General features: G+C 43.0%; 1 protein-coding gene across 1 annotated transcript; it reads right to left on the bottom strand.

Annotated features, from left to right (window-relative positions):
- Positions 1-227: 227 nt before the first annotated feature.
- LOC107575541 (E3 ubiquitin-protein ligase TRIM39-like) lies at positions 228-9,378 on the bottom strand. Its single transcript, XM_016261902.1, has 7 exons — positions 9,304-9,378; positions 7,805-8,358; positions 7,434-7,529; positions 5,904-6,137; positions 5,513-5,660; positions 901-927; positions 228-769 (listed from the first exon to the last, which is right to left on the bottom strand). Exons 2-7 carry the CDS (start codon positions 8,354-8,356, stop codon positions 228-230), a joined length of 1,599 nt encoding a protein of 532 aa, XP_016117388.1. The 5' UTR covers positions 8,357-8,358; positions 9,304-9,378.
- Positions 9,379-25,673: the final 16,295 nt, after the last annotated feature.

Here is a 25,673-nt window from a genome sequence, read left to right as displayed (position 1 = left end):
CATTTTGGGAATTTTTTTTTAAATTAGAAATATGTAGACAAATTGGAGTCTGCATGTCAAGTTAAAAAAAGTCAGTATTTAAAAGAAATTAGCTTCCATTTTAGAAAATGAAAGTTGTATTTAGTTGTGTTTATTCCATTCTCAAATATAGCTGTGACAAGCAACATAAATCATCATATAGATGATCTTTTATATTTCATGTTTCATATCATTGGTGAATGTAATTGTTAATTTGAACTGACAGGTGAGATGATCAGTGGGTTTGAGTTTTTACCTTTATCATTATCACATGGGCCAAAAAATGGATAGAGTTTCTCAGTGAAAGTCTGACCAGTGAAAGAGTAGATATGAGAGCTGGAGCCCACGTCATAAAACGAGACCAGACCCTCCTCATAATCCACAAACACTCCCACCTTCTCAGGTGTCTTTGTGTAAGAGAAAACGACTGCTGGATTATCACAGGCTATACACTGACTCTGATTAATCGATGCCATAGACCAGAGACCATCCTCAGGGCTCGGACTAATGTCCTCCTTCCTCTTAATGGATTCTCTGGCCACTCCTAAACTCCACCCAGTCTTTCCATTCACCTGCACCTCATAGTAAAATCTCCCTGAACTGAATCTCTCCTTTGCCAGAACACAAATGTCATCAAATCTCTTTGGGTTTTCTGGGACGTCCTGCTCAATGTCTCCATCACTGACTTGTTTTCCATCATCAGACAGGATGAGATACGGATTCGCTGTATCAGGATCCAGAGTCACATCCACTAGATGAGAGATTAGACATTATCAATCAACTTCAGGACAAATGTTTCTTTTTTTATGTATAATATAGACTATAGCAATATAACATTGTATTGTTAGTGTATTGAAGAAAATGGTGTCAAGCACACAGTACCTGCAAACTTCTGTGCCCAGTCCAACCCTGTGGACACATTTTTATAGTTTGTACATGGATAGTTACATCATGTCCCTTACATGTTGCTAAAGTAATTAAAAGCAATACTATGAGATGAGTGAAAATGTGGATATAACTTTATATAGACAGGGTTTCTTGAGTGATTTTATCATACCAGTCTAATGCTAACATGTTTTAGTTGTTTTGTTTTTTTGTTGTTGTTTTTTGACAGTGTGATTATTTATAAACTGAGACTAAAAATTGAGACTTCTGTTTGAGAAGCACTAATAGTTTGTGGTCTAAGTGTACCACACACAACCTGAAAAGTGAAGCCAAAACATTTTGATCGCCATCTGTGTCTGGCTGCAGTTTGTAGGTAACAAAGACTATAGAATACCCAAGACGTGTCACTGTATAGTTTTGAATGGGGGAAAAATGCAATGCTCAATAGACCAATTTCAGTGTTTGCAAACAGTGATGACGTTTTTGTGGGCGGAGCCTATCTGGTGGCAGAAAATGACAGTTTTAACGCAGCAGTCTATTCAAGCCATGGAATAAAATAATAACAATGTAATTTTGAGTTTATAATTTCAAAATTTTGACTTTTTTCTTGCAATTCCGAGATTATATCTCACAATTCTGGTAAGAAAAATCAACTCGTCATTCTTTTTTTTCAGTTTATAATCCCACACTTCTGGCTTTTTTCCTCAGAATTGACAAACTCGCAATTGCTGACTTGAATAAAGTTATAAAGTCCGAACTAGGAGATATAAACTTGCATTAGCAAGAAAAAAAGTCAGAATTGTGAGATAAAATAGGTAAATGTTATGTAAAATGTTATAGGTTTAAATAGTATTTCATGCATGTATTTCAACTGTAGGGCTAATACAATATGTCCCTATATGAATATTATGTAGACCTATTGTTTAAATCAAATTTATGCTTTAAAAGTAGGGTAATCATAGCAGGTTTCATCCATAGTCTGTCCATTTAAACGTCTGCGTTTAGCTTCAAATGGCGTCTTTGACGACAGTGTTATATAAAAATTATTTGCATTCCGATTCTGACATCCAAAGGCACAACAATAAATTTTTTCTCTTATTCCATGGATTTTACTTGTTTCCCTCCATTTGTTACCAGTGTTTTTATGCCACCACTATGCGCGCGCATCTGCAAGTGACGTAACTGTGACGTCTACTCCAAATTGGTCTATATAGCCGCTCTATTGAACGAAGCCCCGCCTTCTGAGTAAAAGAGCCAACCACTAATCTGTAAAGTCCTCTCGTCACTGCAACTGCTGTTGGAAGTCCCGGTTGCTATAGAAACATTTAGCGTTCTGAGACGTGCTCTTAGGACTGCGCATGCGCACTGGCTGGTCTATCCTGAATAATAAGCTTTTTTAATGCTATTTGAGGAAAATAAACAACATCTATGAGACAGATGTTGTCAGATTTCATTGGAGTCAATATGAAATGTAATCATAAGCTTGGCGAACAGTTTTGGAGAATTTGATGTTTCCCCATTCAAAGACTGAAGGCTCATGAACAATCATGACACCACACCCCAAGCTGCACTTGCATGCCCGAGAGGCGTTCAAAGATGGCCACCGAGTGAAATTACTTGCCTTAAAGGAACTTTGATGAGTAATAAACCGCGCCCTCTCCATGTAAATGAATGGGACATGAGCCAAACTAAATAATTACATTTACACTTCAAATACATTTTCCCCAAATATGTTTTCCATCATTTCAGGTAGTTTTAGGAACACTGATGTATGTTCATGTGTTCGTGTTTCTAATAAGTTTGCTTTTAGTTCGTTATTTGATGCTATAAAAATAGGGTGTGGTGTCATGATTGTGAGCTTGTGATTGGGTCAGCAGGAGTTTGAGTGGGACTTTGATACCGCGGCTCCACCTCACGATCACTACTGCAGACTCTGGGTCCAAATTACGTCATTTTCACAAGATGAGTGGTCATACTGTTGTCACGACAAGGTGTGTGGAGGCAGGCAGGACGACGAGGATGACAAAGATGTCAATAATGACTTTTAATGTAAACACAACCAGGCAGATCCAGGTAGGTGAGACACACACACTCGGGGTAACATTCACAATAACTGACCACCAAAGCACAGACAGACAGGAACTAATATAGGGTGGATAATTAGTGGCAGACAGGGGAGCACAATGAGGGTAATTAACTAATGATAGGTACGGGCTAAACCAACAAAAGGGAAGAAACCACAATAAACAGTCCACAGGGGCGTTACATTACTCCCGCCTCCTGGAAGGTGCATCCTCGCACTGTAGAAACAGAGGGAGGGGCAGAGGGGGACTAGGAGGAGGACAAAGCAATGGATGTGAGATGGTGACAGGGGAAGGCAAAGGCTGGCAGGTAGACCAGACAGGTGGAGGTTCCGGTGGAGGACGGACTCCCAGGAGGAGGACGGCTAACAGAGTCCAGGGAGGTGACGATGGAGGGAGGAGCCAGGGAGACAACACGAGGGAACCGGAGCAGGAGGAGCCAGGTGGGACCCAAGTCACAGCCATAATAGCGGCTCACGGTGGAGCCGATGGAGGGAGGAGCCATGGAGGAGGAATGTCCACCGACTCCAGGGGGCTGACCAACGGCGGTGGAGCAGGTGGAGGAGGAGCCCGAGGCGGAGAGCCAACGAGCCAGGGGGATGCCGAGGATCCTGGGGGCCAGGGTGGAGCCGAGGGCTCTGGCGACCGAGGCGGAGATCCAGAGATCCGCGGCGGAGCCGGAACAACTGAGGACCAAGGTGGAGCTGGCGGGAGGAAAGAGCCCAACGGAGCCGGTGGGACAGAGCGACGAGTCGCAGCCAGAGGAGAGGAGTCCAGAGGCGATGGCGGGTCGACGCCCGACCCAGGCGGAGCCGGAGGGACGAGGGAGCCCGGTGGAGCTGATGGATTGATGGGTGATGGTGGAGGCGAGGGAGCTAGGAGCCGAGGTGGAGCCACTGAATCTACAGACCGAGGCGGAGTCCAGGCTTCGGAGGCTGGAGGCGGAGGTGAGGGAGACTCCAACCTGGGCTTAACGAGAAATCAGGAGCCCTTCCTGGGCTTAACGAGACATCAGGAGCCCTTCCTGGGCTGAATTGGGGACCAGGAGCCCTTCCTGGGCTGAATTGGGGATCAGGAGCCCTTCCTGGGCAGAACTGGGGATCAGGAGCCCTTCCTGGGCGGAACTGGGCATCGGGAGCCATTCCTAGGCTCGACGGGATCGGGAGCCATTCCTAGGCTCAACAGGGGATCGAGAGCCATTCCGTGGCTTGACGGGGGATCGAGAGCCATTCCTAGGCTCGACAGGGGATCGGGAGCCCTTCCTGGGCTAAACTGAGGATTCCGGGGTCTCTCCTCCTCGTTTTGACGCTGACCGCCCTCCATATTCTGGCCCTTATGTCCTGCCATAGTCAGCTCACCCTCAGCCATGATGCAGGGGGCGGGGCTCCTCTCCGCGCTCCCACCATCCACGGCTTGCTTCCTCGTGGTGGGCACTGTCACCGGCTCTCGCACCTGGTCTGACGGGTTGGGCTCAACATCCGAGGCGATCCTCTTCTCAGCCGCAGGGGTTCGATCGCAGTGGGAAATGGCTCTCCGTCATCGGTGGGCTCAGGCTTATGCTCCGTACCGCGGGGAGATGGTGGGCTGGGCTCAGGGTCCTGAGTGGGGCTGGTGTTGTCAGCGATGTCCACAGTCAGATGGGACTTGCAGGACACCAGCACCCCCTCGATGAAGGCGGCGAGACTCTCTCGAGGACCATCCGCGGACAACTGCGCTCGGATGGTGGCCTTAAGTCCAACACCCCCTCGATGAAGGCGGCGAGACTCTCTCGAGGACCATCCGCGGACAACTGCGCTCGGATGGTGGCGTTAAGTCCAACTTGATAGAATGTACAGAGGCAGTTGTCCGGGTAGTGCGTGAGGTGAGCCAGGGACAGAAAGTCGTTTGTGTGGTCCTCAAGAGAGCATTCCCTCTGCTCCAGCAGGAGGATTTGAAAGGCGGGGTAATCCATAACACGAAAATAAAAACTGACAAAAACCGGAAAAACAAACGAGGGGAAAGACGCCGCTATACTTTACTTAGGGTCGGTTATTCTGTCATGACAAGGTGTGTGGAGGCAGGCAGAATGACGAGGACGACAAAGATTCCAATAATGACTTTTAATGTGGACACAACAAGGCAGATCCAGGTAGGTGAGACACACACACTCGGGGTAACATTCACAATAACCGACCACCAAAGCACAGACAGACAGGAACTAATACAGGGTGGATAATTAGTGGCAGACAGGGGAGCACAATGAGGGTAATTAACTAATGATAGGTACGGGCTAAACCAACAAAAGGGGAAGAAACCACAATAAACAGTCCACAGGGGCGTTACAACTGTTTTGGCTTCACTTTTCTATAGTGGAAGAAAGTGGAGATGCGTCGTCCATCTTTTATTACAGTCTATGCTGTGGTCAGACAGACTATTGCCAGCATATCACAGATTCACAGAATTGGATTTAGCCCCAAATATTCCTTGAAAAAATATTTTCTTAAAGTTACTGACAAAAAATAAATTCACTATATTTAATGTTCACATACCAGTTTGACAGAGTTTTTCATTTAGTGTCTTATGAGTTTTCTTCAGTTGAGTCAGAGCTCTATGCAGAGGGAACACATTCACATCAGAGTCGATACTGATCTCAGTCCAGTTCTTAGTGTGTGGACGACTGCACAGGGTTGAGTAAATCTACAGCAGGAGACGAGATTATTGCATATGTACGTTTTAGTTTAGTTTAGTTAAATATATTTTACACAGCTCTTGTCTAACACAGTTAAAATTTTCCTAATTCGGATTTATTAGTCTCATTCTGTTCTGTATGATTTTGAAAGACTACTAAGAAAAAAATGGTCAAGTAGCTCACTAGAACTGGAAACAGTGTTTGTCCTGTAATATTGTACATTTTCAGTGATGATACAGATGTTGACAGACCTGAAGGAGGTGCAGATGATCGTCAGTGTGTGAGAGCTGCTCCAGCTCAGTGTTTCTCCTCTTCAGCTCAGTGACTTCCTGCTGCAGCTCTTTAATGAGATCTTTAGCCTGTTTCTCTGCTGCGTTCTGCTGTTCCTCCATCATCTTCAGCAGCTCAGACTGACATCTCTCAATGGAGCGGATCAGATCAGTGAAGAGCTCAACACTGGCCGATTTCTCTTCCTCTGTGTTCCTCTGATCAATGAGATCAATTAACCAAATATTCTATATGATAATCAACCTATTATGTTTTAAAAGGGGTCATATGATGCTATTTTAAAGATCATTATTTGGTGTAACAGAATATGTTGACATGCTTTAATGTTCAAAACACACATTATTTTTCAAATACTGTACATTATTGTAGGTCCTCTATGCCCCGCCTCTCTCAAACGCGTCGTTTACAACAAAGCCCCCTCCTTTGACAAGCGCAGTCTGCTCTGATTGGCCAGCTGACCCAGTGCATTGTGATTGGCCGAACACCACAAGCACGCGTCGGAGTTAATAATGTTGTTAGTTTTACCATCAGTTCAAGCCTGAAAGGGCAACAGAGTCGCGTGACAGACACAGTGATGATGCAGTACACAAGCCGCGGTTAAGACAGCTGAAGTGCTATGATTTCTGACAGACAGTTCCCTCTCCTGTGATGTGACCTTGTTCCCCTCTCACACACACACACACAACACGTTACTCTGCGCTGCGCAAAAATTGCATTTGAACAGTCAATAGCAAATACTTAAACTAATAACAATACATATTTACAGTCGATTCAGAAGCGCCAGATTGTCATAGCAAAGTTGGAATTGATCCTTTTTTAATTTTTTTAGAAATAGCCTTTGTGCACAGCCAGCCTTGTATTCTTCTAGGTTCAAAAAACTGTCATCCATAAAATGTGTTGCACAAATTCGAATATCTGGGTTGTGCTGTTCTGTTGTAAATAAATCTTAACCAATTATTCCTAATTGCATCTACTTCCGGAAGGCCAAATAAAGTGCTTTTGCACTGAATCACACACCATCTCCCTGACATGGCTGCATCACCACTACTGCGTTCCTGAAACCACGCCTTCTTTCTTTGCGTGAACATTTGGGCTGCATTATGTTAATATTTCCACATTGTGACGTAGATATGTGGGGACGTCTTAGAACGAGCCGCTTTAGGTAGGCGTGGCTGACTCTTAACTTTTATAAAGAATATCTCTTTGGATTTGAGACTTTAGTCTTTGCAACTTTACAGATCTTCTTTATGCACCAATAGCTTGTAACACTCCAAAGAGAAAGGAAAAATTGAAATCGCATCATATGACCCCTTTAAATATATATTTAAAGAGATTCACTCAAAAAGGAAAATTCTATCATCTACTGACCTCATTGTTACTTGAAATATATTTTTGTTACTTGAAATATATATTTTTTTCATTTATTTCAGCACATTTATTATGCAGACTGAAATATTATGAGGCATTAATTGGAATAATTTTTTTCCACTCACTTTTCTCAGCTCTACTGAGTGCTGGATCTCTTCAATCTTCTTCATTCTGTTCTGGATCATCTGCTGCACGTCTGTCTGTGTCTGAAGCAGCTGATTCTACAGACAGAGAAAAAGAGAGAGCTTCCATCGAAGTCTGTTTTTGAATAAGGATTTTGATGTGCTTTTACTTTAGACAATGTAAATTTTATATCTGTATATAATCTTATGGAAAAGAAACCAAAATTATTAATGACTCCTCTTGCACTACATAAGTGTTTGTCCAGTCAAACTGAATGAAATGAAAGGGACAATCCCTTGAAAAAGTCTTGTAATCTCAACACAGAGAAAGGAACTGCATTTAATGGGAGTTTATAGTGTTTTGTGTCTCTTGCCTTCTTCAGTTGACTCTCCTCCTCTACAGGAACAGTGTTGTGAGTCCTGTGGTCTCCTTCAGTGCAGGACAAACACACACACATCTGATCATCTCTGCAGAACAGCTCCAGAGGACTCTCGTGTTTCTGGCATATATAATCCTCCAGATTTTCCACAGCGTTGATCAGTGTGTGTTTCTTTAGACGTGGGACTCTGAGATGAGGCTCCAGGTGAGTCTCACAGTAAGAGCTTTGACACGTCAGGCAGGACTTCACGGCTTTCTGCTTTCTTTCATCACAGAAGTCACAGAACACCTCAGATTCTTCTTGATTGAGCTTCTCCTTAAAGTGTTGCACAACCTCTCTGAGTGTTATATTAATCTTGATAGCAGGTCTTCTGCTGAATGTTTCTTTACAGAGTGGACAGAAGCAGGACTGTGTGTTTGTCCAGCACTTCTTCAGGCAGGTTTTGCAGAAGTTGTGTCCACATGGAGTGGTGACTGGATCAGTGAACACATCCAGACAGATGGAGCACTGGAGCTCCTCATTTAGTGGACCACTGGAGGATGCCATGACTGACAAAACAAACAATATACAATCCACTTTACTTAGATTAACAACTTTGATAATACTGAGGTACACTTAAATATTTGGCCCTTGCTGTATATTCTGACAAAATATGTATATTCCAAGTGACATGTAAATTACAGATTTCATTGAATCTGTCTGCTACCTTTGACACCCACATCTCATACACTGGCAGGATAGTTAAACTGGGGTAAATTGCTTTGGACTGTGTGCACTATTTGTGGTGCTATCCAAGTTCTTTAACAACTAACAACTATAGGCTACACTGGTATGACTGTAATTCAGTCTGTTAAACTAGTTCAACTTGTTGGTTAACTTTTCTATTTCCTCTTCAAAAAGCTGAAATTAAAGTCATTTCACGATCATGTCCATGGCCATGTTTTATCTCATACAAAAACCTAAAGGTAACAAAATAAGTTCATTTTATGTTTGGAGTGGAAATAATACAGTAAGCCTTCTAATAAAAGTAATTATAAGTTAAACTAGTAACCACTGTTTATACCAAAATCAAAGAACTTAATATTAATTTCTGTCCTGTCGAAGACAAAAACAAAGTACTGAAAATAGTGTCTTCTGGAGACATCTGTCTTTACATCAAACAGATCATAAAATAATGTTCTTTCTCTATAAAACACACAACACAGCTAGAAAGGGTGACATTAGTAGCAAATTAATTGTAGCAGTATCATGGCCATTCTTTAATTTAATGTAGTCTGCTGTAATTATGTTATTAGAGCAGACTACTATTTGTAATTATGATTATTTACTTGTTTTTGGACATATGTCTGCAGTTCAAGTATTTTATGTTTCTGTTGTGTGACATGACAGCAGATATAAAACTTGACTTTAAATGAATGACATCCTTAATAATATTCAGATACTATTTCAGAAATAAAAACTACTGAAAAAGCTTTTACATTTCCATCACTTACCTGTGAGTGAATATTAGATGTGATGATTAAAGTCAGTGTCTGAATAAAGAGGTTCTTGTTTGACGAAGCTTCCAGCTCGTCTGTTTTTTGTTTCACCTTCACTGAATTCATGAACTCACCTGCAGTGATGTCATACTGTAGCTCCACCCATAATCATGAATATGGAGCAGTTCTAAGGTGACCAGATGTCCTGTTTTTCCTTGGACAGTCCCGTATTTCAGCTCTATTTTTCATAGAAAAAGTAATTTTTTGTCCCATATTCCATCTAGGCAGTGTTGAAGGTAGCCAAGCTCGTCTTAGAACAAAATTACCATCCAATCACAATTAGTTATCAATTAACTTGCAGTAAGTGAAAAAGGCGAACAATGAACAACAGTGACACCAGCAGGTAAAGTTTCAGTGGAAAGTCTGCGTCTCTGTCTTCCTATTATTTGTTTAACTTCTGTTTCAGTTTTTTATAACCATTTCTTACTATGTGTCAGTAAGTTGTTGTTATTTTAGCATGTGTGTTTGGCTCAGTGTTATTGTTTTAGGATTACTGATAAACTAATGTAGTTTGATTTGTATTAGTTATCTATTTTAGTTTTAGTTACAGTTGTAGTAATGTCATTTTATTAGTTTTTTATTGTGTCTATATAGGTCTTTTATTAAGTATTACTTTTATTTAATTTGAGTTATTTCAGTACTTCAACATACAAAATGGAAATTAAATAATATATATATATATTGAATGTATTTATATGTATATGTATATGTATATTGTGACGAGCGTCCCAAAGCTTCATCAGCGTCGCCCTTAAATCCACCCTCCGGGGTATTGATTGAGATTACTTGTCGTGTGATTCTTCACCCCATTACACTGGTGGAGGATGCGGGCAAATCAGTGAAGAATCACCGACAAGCGATCATCTTCACCTGACCTTTTTTCCTTGTTTTTGTCTCCGGGTTCTGTCACAGGTGAGCGCTCCTCCCCCACCATGGAAGAAATCCTCCAGCGGCTCACCGAGGTTAGCATCTGCCAGCAACAAATTGTTGAGCACCTCGCCACCCGTCAAGGAGAGACAGAGCAGGGACTCATGACACTGCGTGCCGCTGCCGCTCAACGCGTTCCGCTGTCGGACCCCCGAGTGCAAGCCACGAAGCTGCTACCCAAGCTGACCCCTCATAATGACATAGAAGCCTTCTTACAAATGTTCGAAGCGACGGCCACCTTGGAAGGGTGGCATCAGGATGACTGGGCACGTGTGCTGGCTCCCCTGCTCAAGGGGCGAAGCGCAGCGTGCATACTTCACTCTTCCCTCCGCCGATCAATATAAGGAGGTCAAGAAGGAAATCCTAGCCCGCCTGGGGTTATCCCCTATCTGTGCCGCCCAGCACTTCCACGAGTGGGAGTATAAACCCCGTCTGCCGGCCCGTTCCCAGGCTGCCGAACTCGCACGACTCGCCCAGCACTGGTGATTGACCGTCTCCTCCGAGCCCTTCCCCGATCCCACCGACAGGCAGTGGGAATGAGGAACCCAACCACCACCTCTGAGCTGGTGGAGGCTGTCGATCTGGCGGATGCGGCCCAACACTGGGATGCGGGGGAGTGAGCGCCGCCATTTCACCGGAGGGTGTTCCAGGAGCGGCGCTCGCCAGAGGGCACCCCGCGACCAGTAGGCAGGCCGGCGGCTCCCTCTCCGCGGGATGAGCCCATGCCAATGGAAGTCCCCGCATGTCCCGCACGGACCTGGCTGGCCGGCTGTATTGTGCACCACGACCTGCCGGTTGGAGCTCCAGAGGTGAAAGTGAATAGAAAGCCGTTCCGTGCCATCCTGGACTCAGGCATTGCGGTCACTCTGGTCCAGTCGCAGATTCTCTCCCCCGAACGGAATATAAAGCCTTGCTTCCCATAACCTGTGTCCACGAGGATACACGACAAGTTCCCGCTCGCAGGGTGACCATTACGGCCGCTCCCGGCGCCTGGCCGGTGGAAGTCAGGGTCATGAAGGATCTTCCCGTCCCTGTGCTGATCAGGAGAGACTGGCCAGGGTTTGACCGCCTGCTGGCCATGGCTATGCAGCCTGCCAGCCCAGGAGGGGACCGCCGAAGGAGGCCCACGACAGGACCTCGTCAGCGGCCCGTGCTTCTGGCCTCGGATAGCGGGAGAGAAGGGGAGTCACCCTCCCAAAATCCTAATCTCTTCTATGATGTGTTCCAACAGGTGACGGGAGGGGGCTCATTTGGGAAGGAACAGCGGGAGGACGACAGGCTGAAGCATGGATGGACCCAGGTCCGGGTCATCGAAGGCAAGGAGGTTCAGCCTGGTCTCCACCCTCTCCCGCATTTCGTCGTGCAAAATGGCCTGCTATACTGTGTCGTGCAGCGAAGGAGGCAGGAAAAATTATTGTTGGTGGTGCCACGCACCAAAACTGAGTCCGTACTGGAGCTGGCTAACTCCCATCCCTTGGCAGGGCATCTCAGAGCTGGGAACACCATCCAGCTGATCCGTGACCGCTTCCACTGGCCGGGCTTGGAGGCCGAAGTGAAGCCAATCAGTAATGGGGTTCCCTCAAAGACATCCAGGAAGCCCGCATCAGCGACAGAATCAACTCAGCTTTCCAGCTGTCAACCAGCAAAACGCAAGTATAAACAAAATCTTCGATCTGCTGAACTGGTGAATTTAGATAAGCAGTAAAATTTAAGACAGAATTCTCTGCTTTGGAAATTCTTAAGGTGAATTTACATCACTCGTGAAAACGAGGTAGAACTATGAAACTCAGAACTCCGTTAACAATTTCCTTCCTCTGAAACTGTATGTGTGTTTTAGCTTAAGTTTATATAATCTAGAATAGCCAATAAAATTTCATGTTTCATTTATAAATCGATTGTCTGGTGTCATATAATTTCAAGGTTAAAACTTTGCCAAGATCAACGTTACCTCTCTTAAGAGTTGACAAATTATCATAAGTGTGTTAACCTTGGCCAGGAAAACACATAAGTTAAAATATACTGAGAATCACCGGCTCGCTGGACGACCCTTGATTTAAAGTGTAAACTATTTAAAGTCAAAATCAGTTTTGATCAGGTGGACTCGAATTCTCAGATCGAGTTCTTAAACCTGAGCTAGAAATAAACCTGAATTAATAATAATTAATTCCCTTACAACTGAGTTAAAATTCCTTACACTATTATACTCATACCGTTTGTTCTTTGAATATTTTGAATTGTTTTTAGCTTTATTTTTCTGTTTTCATTTAAATGTTTAGTTTTGAAATGCTGTTGTATGCATTTGTCATTTTTATTTATTTTATTTTCTTAAATGTGTATACATAGTATTTATAGGGTTTTAGTTTTAATTACTTTTTCTTATTTGTAAGTCGCTTTGGATAAAAGCGTCTGTTAAATGATTTAAAGTAAAGTCTCTCATTGAGTTTTAAGTCACATGAGAGGAGGCAATGTTGCCTGGACAACCACGTCATGGTGCTGAAGCACGAATCTCAGTCTTTTAAATTTTAACGGTTCTTTTGATGGTCAGTCTGAGGACATTCTGTTGGTTTATCGAGCTACAATATGCGAGTATTGCGTTTGTTTAATTTGATGTTAGAATGTAAATTACGCAAAACCTCCACATTGTGACATTTAAGCAGGTTAAAGATTCATTAGTCTTTATCATCGAATTCTGTGCAACACAGATGGCGGCCCGTCGATAAAATCACAAAAAAGAAAGCGAGCGCTCACAGGAAGATAAAACAAGTGTAGAGCTCTTCACATAACAGAAAACATGTCAGTCATGGATTCATAAACAAAAGTGAGAATTATTCGTATTTATCCTGAAAAAATGTAGTGTTGATGTTCTCAGTCTAACAAAGTAGGAGGCGCTGCAGATCTTCAGCCCGCTGATAAAATTACTAAAGAAAAAGACACCGGTGTGTTTTTACATTATTTTTCTCTATGAAAACCTTCTCCCTATGTAAAGGAAACCATAATTTCTTAAATCTGACTGAATGCTGTCTTAAATAACGGCGATTTTGTAAAGCCTTTTAGAATCTTATTTCTTCTCAGTAAAATGAAACTAAAGCGTTTATAGTAAGTTTGATCAATATAGATGTTGTACTCATGATGTCTTGATCATGAGCACTCAGGTGGATGTGATGTGCTGTAAATCAGTAGGAACTGATCTGTCCATGCTGAAGAAAGAGTTGGCGACCCTGGAGCTAAAGTTGATGGAGAGAAACCACAAACTGAACGGAGAGGTTTGTACAGGATAAAGATTCACTTCATCCTTTACCTGAATGATAAATGTTACCAATAATATACAGTTAGGTCCATATATATTTTTGGACACAGGCACAATTTTTATTTTAGCTTTTGACAAACATATTCAAGTTAGTTCTATAATATGGGCTTAAATTGCACACTCTGAGCTTTAATTTGAGGTTATATTTAAAGAATTACAGCTCTTTAATATGTGCATCCCCCCCCCCCTTTTTTTTTTCAAGGGACCATAAGTAAATTTGACAATTCAATCAAAAGCTGTTTCATGCACAGGTGTGGGGTATTCCTTCATTATTTCTACATCAATTAAGCATTAAAAGGTCTGGAATTGATTCAAATGGCGCTTTTCCACTGCGTGGTTGGGCTCGGCACGGTTTGCATTACCACTGCATTTCAGTACCGCTTTAGAGTGGGCAGGATTATTCACATGTCGTTATAGTTGCGCCGCCTCTACTACCACGACTCCTGAAAATCTTTTTCATTCCGCATCGCCCCATCAAGCTCTCGCTGGATCCACTCCTCTGCTATGAACGAGAGGAACGTCTGTTCTTCCGCAACAGACAAAACATTTTGGTTAAAAAAAGGTGTGCTCGTTCAAAACCGTTGCGTTCGACCGTACCATGCAGTGGAAAAGCGCCATAAGTGTGCCATTTGCGTTTGGAACCTGTTGCTGTGAACCCACATCATGCAGTCAAAGGATCTCTCCATACAAGTGAAACAGACAATTGTTAGGCTTCAAAAACAAAACAAATCCATCAGAGAGATAGCAGGAACATTAGGAGTGGGCAAATAAACAGTTTTGTACATTCTAAGAAAAAAAAGAACGCACTGGTGATAGGGTTGGGTACAAAACTCGGTACTTTTAAGGGTATCGACCGAATTGCATCGGTACTACCGAGTACCGATTCACGTTAAATCAATCGGTGCCAAATTTCAGTACCTGAGAACGCATCTGGGCGCATACGCTACAGAGAGAGAAAGAGAGACCCTGTGACGTGATGTCACCCCTGCAACTCGTTCAAACAACACACACAGGGCAAGCCGAAGTGTTCTGAAGTGTGGTTACATTTCTAAGGCCATATGGTTTCTGTCAAAACGCGGATGGGATCATGGAGTCCATTTATAAAAACGTAATTTACTGTATAGCGCGGAATGCCACGGAATTTGACAATTTTGGATGAATAAATCAAAAGTAGCCACTGCCACTTAATTTAAATCGTGATATGAACTAGTGTCTGTGAATATTAAAATGCAAAAAGACGGGTTAAATATGAATCCTGCATGTTCCGCTTGCCTCTGTATGTATGAATGGCGGAAACACGGTTTTGTTTACTACACAAATACTGAAGCACGTGTGGCGTTCGCGGTGATTTCCAGCCTCTGCGTCTCACTATATGACGGCATGAACACAAAAACTTAATCTTCAGAGCTGCTGTGAGAGTCACTTTGCGAGAATTTTACCGTTTCATTTGAGAGAACTTGCATCATCATACTGTATACACACAGAAACTTCATGGCAACCTGTCAAAATAAGAGTACGGTTTAACATGTAACAAATGTATTACATTTGTAAAGTATAATGTACATCTTTAAATATTCAATTTTCTATAAAATTTAAATAACCATTAAATGATAAAAATAAATATTACAGCTAGATTAATCACTTAATTGTAGAAAAAAAAATACAATTAGCCTATTAAAAAATTTTCTAAAGGAATATTCACACAATTTTTCTTCTATGTATTAATTTCAACAGTAAACCTCACTTTGTTTGCCAAAAAATTAAAGGGTTTAATTTTCATTTGATTTAAAATAAATGTTTAATGCCTTCATTTGGTTTTAAGAAAAATTAAAACAAGTGTTTCTGGGGAGAAAAAAAGAAAGAGAGAATGAATGAAACAGTTTGTAGGGCCCTATTGTTCAATGTTGAAATTGAGACTTTTGGACTTATTTTTTTCACTGAAATGTTTTTTTAATTACACAGAGTAAAGTACCTAAAAAAAAAAAAAGGGTACCGTTGGGTACCGGCACCGAAATGCAGGTACCGGTACCGTACCGGTTAAAATGTGAACGGTACACAACCCTAACTGGTGAGCTCAGAGACATAAAAAGGCATGGATGTCCTCGGAGGAGAACAGTGGTAGATGATCGGAGGATCCTCTCCATGGTAAAGAAAAAAACTTTCACAACCTACAGCCAACTGAAGAACACTCTTCAGGAGGTAGGCATGCTACTTTCAAAGTCTACAATAGGATATACGTCGAACGTCACCTAACCAAATCCGAAAAACGGGTCTCATCACTTCCACTTGTCGGAGAATGTGTTAACAGCGTATTAAATAATACCGATATCTATGGACTTTTAAGATAATCAGTTAAACTAGCTAGCTATTTTTATTGTTGACATTTTATTCAATTTTTATATCTAAATGTTAGTGAAAAGAATAAAAATAAAAAAACTTTTAGATATCAGTCCACATATGTGATGGACATTAGTTATGATCATCTTTGGTATCTACTTTGAAGGCATCTTGAGTAAAACTGCTTCACTTTTAACGAAGCATATGCAAAACGGAAGCAATGAGACCCGGTTAACAGAAAATGGAAGTCTGACAATGACCCAAAACATACAGCAAAAGCAACCCAGGAGTTTTTGAAGGTAAAAATGTGGAATATTCTGTAATGGCCAAGTCAATCTCCTGATCTCAACCCGACAAAACTGAAGGCAGAAAGAGCCACAAACAAACAACCACTGAAGTCAGCTGCAGTAAAGACCTGGCAAAGCATATCAAAGGAGGAAACCCAGTCTTTGGTGATGCCCATGAATTCCAGACTAGAGACAAGATAAAAGCCACCAGTATCAGGAAACAAGGGAGAGAGACTGACTGGGAACTCGAGCCACACAGGGAGACTGGTTGCGGCAGCCGGAATTGTATGTAGAGTTATATTCTGAGTTATTTAATAAGTGATTGAAAGCGCAGTTGGCGCCCCTTCTTTTGTTTGTGCCAGAGAGCCTCAAATAAAGCACGAGTCCCATTCACGCCGACCCTGTCTTCCTTCCACCCTTTGAACCACATCACACTGGTGCCGAAACCCGGGAAGGAAGAAGAACGCTGCCGCCCTCATGCAGTCCCCGTCAGGATCGCCATTTGCGGAGGTCATCCAATCACTCGCGGGTCTTCACCAGGAACACCATCAGGCACTGCTGGGCATGAAGGACGATCAGGAACGGCGTTTCCGAGAACTCATCCAAGCCCAGCAGGAAGACCGCGAGCTGTTCCGGAGCTGGATTGACCTGGAGGTTCGGGCTACGGGAACTCCATCTGCCCCAGCACCGCCCACTCACGTGCCTCTCAATAAGATGGGTCCCCAGGATGACCCTGAGGTGTTCATAGACCTGTTCGAGAGGTCGGCTGAGGCATGTGGGTGGCCGCAAGAGGACTGGCCAGTGCGGCTCATCCCCCTGCTGTCTGGAGAAGCGCAGGTGGCCGCACAACAGCTGCCAGTCCAGAACCTCCTGGTCTACAAAGACCTTAAGCATGCCATCCTCCAGTGGGTCGGCCTGAGTCCCGAGCAGCACCGCCAGCGCTTCAGGTCGCTGGACCTCGGAGAGTGTGGCCGACTCTTCGTGATGGCGCAACAGCTCCGGGACGCCTGCCGCAGATTGCTGATGGCAGAGAAAAGCGACGTTGAGGAAGTAATTGATAAAGTGGTACTGGAGCAGTTCGTGGTTCGGCTGCCGAGGAAGACTGCCCAGTGGGTCCAGTGGCACCGCCCGACGTCGCTGAAACAGGCCATCCAACTGGCGGAGGACCAGATGGTGGCATGCCCCGGGGTCGGCGAACCACTGCCATCTGTCTCTCTCTCTCTCTCTCTCTCTTGCTTCCCCTGTGTTTTCTCCCTCCAAACCGACTCTCCCCCCACGAGCCCCACCCCGGTGGAGGAGTGGTCCAGGGACGGAACCAACAGCTGCCCCGAGGGTGCTGCCCAGAGGGGCGGGCTCGACCAGCATCAGCCCAGCCACAGCTCCCGTGCTTCTGCTCTCTCCATGCCAATTCCTTGACCCGCTTCCTGCCACTAGGGCGGCGGGGAGGCCTGGGCCGGCCTGTTGGCGTTGCGGGGACCCAGGTCATTTTATTGATCGGTGTCCAGTGATGGAGGTGGGGACACTGATCCGGGTCCCGGACGCCCCACAGGCTACCCCGATCAAGCTGGCCTATACCAAATACCCGTGAGTATTAAGGGGGGTACGTATAAGGCTTTGGTGGATTTGGGATGTAACCAAACCTCAATTCATCAAAGCCTGATTCAGCCGGAGGCATTGGATAAGAGCCGTGTGGTTAAGGTTCGGTGCGTGCACGGGCATGTGGTGAACTACCCCTTAATGTCGGTGGCTATTCAATTTCGGCGACAAAAGCATTGGGTAGAGGTTGCAGTTAGCCCGCACCTCAGACATCTGTTAATTTTGGGAACAAATTGGCCAGATTTTAGTGTATTATTGGCGCATTTATGTGCGGATGTCTTTTGGGGGAAAGGAGAGCGGGGAAGGGGGGCGTCGCACAGGTAGGAGAAGCTGAGCCGAGACCAATGGGAACTGAGACCGGGGAACAGAGCGCTGTTGAGAGGAGAAACCTCACAGAGTGTGAGGATTTTCCCCTGGAACAGTCTCGGGATGAAACGCTCAAATGCTTTTGAGCAGGTCTGGTCGAACGATTTAATTGCACATTAAAAACCATGATTCGAAAGTTCGTTCATGAAGATGCCAAAAATTGGGACAAATGGATGGAACCCCTCTTGTTTGCCGTGCGTGAGGTCCCCCAAGCCTCCACGGGGTTTTCCCCCTTCGAGCTTCTCTACAGACGTCAGTCCCGCGAGGTGTTGGACGTTCTAAGAGAAACTTGGGAGGATGGACCTTCGGACAGTAAAAATGAAATTCAGTATGTACTGGACCTGAGAACAAAACTCCACACTTTGGGGCGGCTCTCTATGGAGAATTTGTTACAGGCTCAGGGCAGACAAAGCCGGTTGTATAACAGGGGAACCAGATTACGTGAATTTGCACCGGGAGAGAACGTACTTGTATTGCTCCCAACTTCTAGTTCCAAATGACTCGCCAAGTGGCAAGGACCCTTTGAGGTCACACGACGAGTTGGAGATCTCAATTATGAGGTAGTATGATCAGACAGGAGCGGGGCACATCAAATTGACCATCTCAATCTCCTTAAAAAGTGGAGCGAGGCGGAGTCAGTGATGTTGGCGATGGCGGTGAGTGGAGAGGAAGATCTCGGGCCAGAAGTGAACACTAAAAATCTATCTCTCGCTCTGGCCCCAGGAGGAGATCACCTCTCGCCCTCACAACTAACTGATGTGGCCAAGTTGCAAGCAGAATTTGCAGATGTGTTCTCGCCCCTGCGTGGTCGCACAAACCTCATTCAGCACCACATTGAGATTGAACCGGGCGTGGTAGTGCGCAGCCGGCTATATTGTTTGCCTGAACACAAAAAAAGTAGTTCAGACTGAATTAGAGGCGATGCTAGATATGGGAGTAATGGAGGAATCCAACAGTGATTGGGCGAGCCCGATAGTTTTAGTGCCTAAAATGGACGGTTTGGTCCGGTTCTGTGTGGATTATCGCAAGGTGAATGCTGTCGAAATTTGACACGTATCCAATGCCGCGGGTTGACCAATTGCTTGATCGGCTGGGATCTGCTCTATTTTACTCGACACTGAATTTAACAAAAGGATATTGGCAGATCCCCTTATCACCTATATCCAAAAAAAAGACCGCTTTCACAACGCTGTTTGGATTACACCAATTTGTTACGCTTCCTTTCGGGTTGTTCGGGGCTCTGGCCACCTTTCAGCGGCTCATGGACCGGATACTCCGACCGCATGCTGCGTATGCCGCGGGCTGTCCTGAGATCGTTGAGAGGGGCCGGACTAACGGCCAACCTGAGAAAAAAGTGTGCGGTTGGGCGTGTGGAGGTCAGGTATCTGGGCTTCCACTTGGGTCATGGACGGGTGCGTCCCCAAATTGATAAGATGGTAGCAGTTGCAACCTGTCCGAGACCCAAGACCAAAAAGGATGTGAGGCAGTTCCTGGGGCTGGCGGGATAGTATAGAAGGTTTGTACCTAAGTATTCGGACCTCACCAGCCCGCTGACTGACCTCACTAAAAAGGAAGCACCAGATCCGGTCCAGTGGACGGAGCAGTGCCAGCAGGCTTTCACCCAGATAAAGGCTGCTCTGTGTGGCGGGCCACTCCTTCACTCCCCTGACTTTTCTCTCCCTTTTTTTGTTGCAGACTGACACGACAGGGGGCTTGGAGCGGTCCTGTCCCAGGAGATGGAGGGTGAGGAACGACCGGTGCTGTGCATCAGTCGTAAGCTCTCGAAGAGGGAGACGATGTACAGCACCATAGAAAAGGAATGCTTTGCGATAAGAGGGGCCGTGCTCACTCGCCACTATCTCCTGGGACAGGAATTCACTCTCTGTTCGGACCACGTGCCCCTGCAGTGGCTCCATTGCATGAAGGATACCAACGCGCGGATCACCCATTGGTATCTGGCATTACAGGTGGTCCACAGGCCGGGGGTGCAGATGGCTGTAGCTGACTTCCTCTCCAGAGTCGTGCGGTGGGGGTATGTGGCGAGGGGGGCGTGGTTCAGCGAGGTCTGCAACAGGAGAGAGAGGCAGGAGACGAGCGGTGCGTAAGTAGGTCAAGTGCAAATGATAAACACCTGTCTCGTTTCAGTAATTGGTGTGGAGAGACCGGATAAAAGCCATCAGTATCGGGAAACAAGGGAGAACGACTGACTGGGAACTCGAGCCACACAGGGAGACTGGTTGCGGGAGGCGGAATTGTATGCGGAGTTATATTCTGAGTTATTTAATAAGTGATTGAAAGAGCAGTGGGCGCCCCTTTTGTTTGTGCCAGAGAGCCTTAAATAAAGCACGAGTCCCAGTCACGCCGACCCTGTCTTCCTTCCACCCTTTGAACCACATCACATCTGTATATAAAACAGAGCTTTTGTGTCTTACTGAAATACAGAACAATGTGATTATTGGCCTCCAGGTTAAATGTTATAAATATGTACTGTAACATTTGCCAAAATTGTACATCAAATTTCATGTTGATCATTGTTAGTTGCTTAGATTTTGTTGTTGGTTTGTCATTTGTTGATTTATCAATTGATTCTGTTTTTACAGGAGCTGGAAAAGGTTTGGTTTTGTGTGAATGATGGGACGGTTTCAGTCTGGAGTGTCAGAGATCAACTCCCTGAACAGAGATCCAGAGACACACGGGACTCGGAGCTCAGCCTCGCTTTACTCCGTTCCACTGACGCTCAGGAGAGTGTGTGACAGTCATGGATCCAGCGATCAAACCTCCACAGAGTCTCTGGGTTCAGACTGTAACGCTGGAGAACAGCAGATGCTGCAGACACCACTGAAGATGTGCTCAGTCACACAGCTGGACTGCAGGAAGATGAAGATGAAGAGAGAAACCACAGCTGAGGAACAACAGAGTAATGATGAGGATGAAGTTTCTATTCCATCAGGTAATTTTGTTCCTTCAACCGTCTACGCACACCTTGGCAATATAATCGCCATTGGCTAGTATATATGTATATATTTTTTTTTTGTTTACTCGCCAGACTGATATACTATTTTACACACACACGCACACACACACACACGTTTACTTGGCTATCTAAATGGGGACATTACATAGACTTCTATTGTTTTTATATACAGATAGTTATACACTTTTTAACCTAAAACCACCCCTACCCCTCACAGAAAAATTCTGCATTTTTACAATTTCAAAAGTAAAAAAAAAAAACTTGTTTACTTTTATTTTAACAGTTTTACAAATGAGGGCATCCACAAATTGAGGTTTTTGCCGATTTTGTCAGGCTTTGCTCACTTTTGGGTACAAATTTGTCCCCAGAATATGGTTAAGTAGGTACACACACACACCCATGATTCCACCCAATCAGCTTATCTTTGTAAAATGGAACAGCTTTTTAAATGACTGAATGTGCACTCTTAAATTCAGCCAATCAAGCATTATGATAATTAAGCAATATTTAATGATAGAACTAGTGATGCTGGGTTCATGAATATTAATCCCGTTGTCAGCGTTCGCTCGAACTGATTTGCTGAAATCAAAACGGGGAGGGTAATAGATGAGCGCCAGCCAACGAGAACTGTTCGCGCATTAGCTCCGCCCACTGCCGAGAAACCGGCACATCTTCTGCTTGTTCTTAAAAGCTGAATAATTCTAAATGAACTGTTTTTTTTTTTGACAGGAAAATACAACAAAGAATATGGTTTACATGTAGCGTGTCTATTCAGCGTGCTATGCAAGACTCTCGCTCTCTCTCTTTGCATGTGTGAGAAACACAGCGCTATCAGTAAAGCGACGGCGAGTCGTGCTCCTTCACTCTAGTTTACGGTACGTCAAATACAGGTGCGCTGTGTGCTACATACTGTGCATCCATTGAATACATGACATGATCCATTGGGCGCATCCAAATAGTACAGATCGCTTGACGGAGAGCAAAACTCTTAAGTGCTCAGTCAGCGTGTTTATCGAGTGAAAATCTGTTGAACGCCTTTCACACACATACTGGCATGTAAAATCTAAGAATTTATTAGCCAATGGCTAATGCTAAACATTATTTAGTCGCCCAGAGTAAGATTTAGTCGCATTTGCGAGTGATTTACTCGCAATGTAGATGGTTGTCCTTTTAGTGTTCTTATCTTTTTACGACATTTCTGCCATGCCAAGACGCTTCAAAATCACTCAAAAGTAGGGCTGGGTATCGAGTTTGATACTTTTTAGGCACCGACTGAATTGCTTCGATACCATCGAGTATCGAAGAAAGTCTCGTCGTTCGGTACCAAATTTCGATACCTAAGGGGTTAATCTCATCAGCGTCAGTGAGCCAATAATTCGACTAGAAGAGGTGCGGCGCAGATAGAGTGTTTGACATCCGCGAGAGCGATTCGAAAGCGCACGGAGCAGTCTGCTCTCTTAGCTCTTGTGGTACTGTAATACACCGATCGGTCTGCACTGCACAGTCGGTCCGCGTCAAGTCGAACACACCTACTAGTTTACACCGGTTACACTCAGAGATGTGGCGCACACATGAGGCTATAGTGCAAATGTGCCCCAGCCCCCATAGATGTAAGGCTACATTTACACTGATGCGTTTATGTTCTAAAATGAAAACTATCCTCGTCGTACTAGCATTTCCACTGCGTTTCAAGCCAGCTTTCCACTATCTCCGACAAGCGACAGACCAGTCATTCATTTCCAATGGAGAGTAGCGCGGGAGCTGCGTGGAGTTCCGATCATATGCAGATGTCCGTTTATTCTAACGTTACACGACCGAAAGTGCGTGTTATGTGACCATTCATGCAAACTGTAGCATCATGCTACATGAGACAATAAATAAGATTTATATTCCACTTTTACTCAACTCACTTTAAACCACCATTGAGTGTTTGTAATAACTTCCGATAGCCGTCTAATGTGTGTTTTGGCCATGTAATGTTGCTGAAATTAAATGTTATTATCTGAGTCAGAGCAGCGATCATGGAAGAGAGAACACAAGCAGACAGCGCTGAAAGCTGCTAATGCTCATCAGTGGAACATAAATAGAAATCATGTTACACTAACTAGTAGGGATGTAACGATTCACTCAACTCACGATTCGATTCACGATTTTGATTTCACGATTCAATTTGCAATTTTTATTTTTTACAAAATGAGACAAATTATAAATGAAATGTGTCCTTTTATTATTGCTTGGACAAAATGCTGCACATTTCTTTGTGAAACTGAAATATAACTATAATAATATACTAATATAGCACTTGCATATTACTGCTCTTTTGTTGGTTTTGATTGCTTCCATTGTCCTTATTTGCAAGTCGCTTTGGATAAAAGCGTCTGCTAAATGACAATTTAAATATAATGTAAATAACACAACTAAATTGAAATTTTAAAACAAGCCCCAAATCAAATACATAAGTAACAAATAAAAGAAATCTCTTCATATAAACAAACTAAGGCTTTGTCTGTGCTCTTTCCATTTAAAATTAGAGGCAACCACTGCATTTTAATCATGATCCAAACAAAGATGCTGCAATACATGAGCAGTTTTTAATTTAAATTAGATTGTATAATTTCGACTTTGACTTCAGTTTTGTGAAACTATACATAAAAATATCTGCATGAAACCGAAACCGCAGACGAGCTGAACGAGACGCAGATTCACTCTCTGCCAGCAGGTGGCGCTTAAAGCGTTTCCTTGGTTTCCACTGTAAACAAAGCAGCGCTGCGCTTTAATATGCATTATACAGAGGCAAGAGGAAAAGAAAAAATACCATCTAAACTTTTCTAAAGACAGTAAGTTCCCCTTCATATAAACTCCTACCCCTAAATGAATCGCGATTTGTTTAGCATCTCAACCGATTTGAATCGTCACATATTTGAATCGATTTTGAACAGGCTCGCGGTTAATCGTTACACCCCTAATAACTAGTGTAAATGTAGCCTAACAGATCTGTAAACTGAAGACTATTTTAGCTTTATTAAAACTATTTGCACTGATTTATTCTGTTGGTTAAATTGTTCCTTTGTGCAGTGGCTCAGGAGATGAGTCTTTGAGTTTGTATAAACATCAACAAGCTATGAAATAAAAAGTTATTTTTTTTAGATAATGTAATCTTGTTAAAATTGATTTCATAAAATTGGTATTGAAAAAAGTATTGTTCAGGAACCGGTATTGAAGTCAAGGTATCGATATCGAACATTTTTGAACGATACCCAGCCCTACTCAAAAGTTGCTTTTAAAGTCAGCTCACTCAGGTGCATCGATTCACTGATACTGTGGTCAAACCAGACTAAAAAAGCATTGTGAAGGCTTCTAATGCTGTCAGTTGTCTTATAAGAATATTTACTAGATTTAAGACTCATGAACACTAAATCATAATTCAGTACTTAATATAAAACTGTTGCAAGTCAACAAAAAAAGATACTCCGTTTTATCCTTATCCTTTTTATCTGTAATAATGTTTGAGTAAATGTTAATGAGTTGAAATAATTTTCCAATGTGTATTTGCATATTAAATGGCAAGCAATTTAGTTTAAATTCAGTATACTTTGTTATAGTGGTTACAGAATTAGTTATTTAATTCAATTCACAATATTTATTTATTAAGTAATTTTATAAGTAATTCAATGTTAACAGGTGGGGAGGAAAGAAATTTACTTAAGAAATTTATTTAAAATGTAATATGTAGAACACTGGAATTGTTGCGTATTAAGTAAAATTTTATATAAAAATGTTATATAAAAATTTTTAGATAATGTAATCTTGTTAAAATTGATTTCATAAAATTGGTATTGAAAAAAGTATTGTTCAGGAACCGGTATTGAAGTCAAGGTATCGATATCGAACATTTTTGAACGATACCCAGCCCTACTCAAAAGTTGCTTTTAAAGTCAGCTCACTCAGGTGCATCGATTCACTGATACTGTGGTCAAACCAGACTAAAAAAGCATTGTGAAGGCTTCTAATGCTGTCAGTTGTCTTATAAGAATATTTACTAGATTTAAGACTCATGAACACTAAATCATAATTCAGTACTTAATATAAAACTGTTGCAAGTCAACAAAAAAAGATACTCCGTTTTATCCTTATCCTTTTTATCTGTAATAATGTTTGAGTAAATGTTAATGAGTTGAAATAATTTTCCAATGTGTATTTGCATATTAAATGGCAAGCAATTTAGTTTAAATTCAGTATACTTTGTTATAGTGGTTACAGAATTAGTTATTTAATTCAATTCACAATATTTATTTATTAAGTAATTTTATAAGTAATTCAATGTTAACAGGTGGGGAGGAAAGAAATTTACTTAAGAAATGTATTTAAAATGTAATATGTAGAATTTTTGCGTATTAAGTAAAATTTTATATAAAAATAAATCATAGCAGGTTTGAAAGGCTGAAATTTAAATATGAAAATATAAAAAGTTAAGTTATGCATCAAGAAATTAAATCAAACAAATGTTGAATCGGTTAGAAATATAATAGTC

The sequence above is a fragment of the Sinocyclocheilus grahami genome, unplaced genomic scaffold (assembly GCF_001515645.1).
Source record: "Sinocyclocheilus grahami isolate Dianchi unplaced genomic scaffold, SAMN03320097.WGS_v1.1 scaffold2706.1, whole genome shotgun sequence".
Taxonomy (NCBI): Eukaryota; Metazoa; Chordata; class Actinopteri; order Cypriniformes; family Cyprinidae; genus Sinocyclocheilus; species Sinocyclocheilus grahami.
This window is presented reverse-complemented; position numbering and strand designations above follow the sequence as displayed.

Coding starts and splice junctions, on each gene's coding strand:
- LOC107575541 (XM_016261902.1), bottom strand. CDS start 8,356: ATGGCATCCTCCAGTGGTCCACTAAATGAGGAGCTCCAGTGCTCCATC. Junction 7,530..7,804: donor AGGAGAGTCAACTGAAGAAG/GCAAGAGACACA, acceptor CTCTGTCTGTAG/AATCAGCTGCTTCAGACACA. Junction 6,138..7,433: donor ACTCAGTAGAGCTGAGAAAA/GTGAGTGGAAAA, acceptor CTCATTGATCAG/AGGAACACAGAGGAAGAGAA.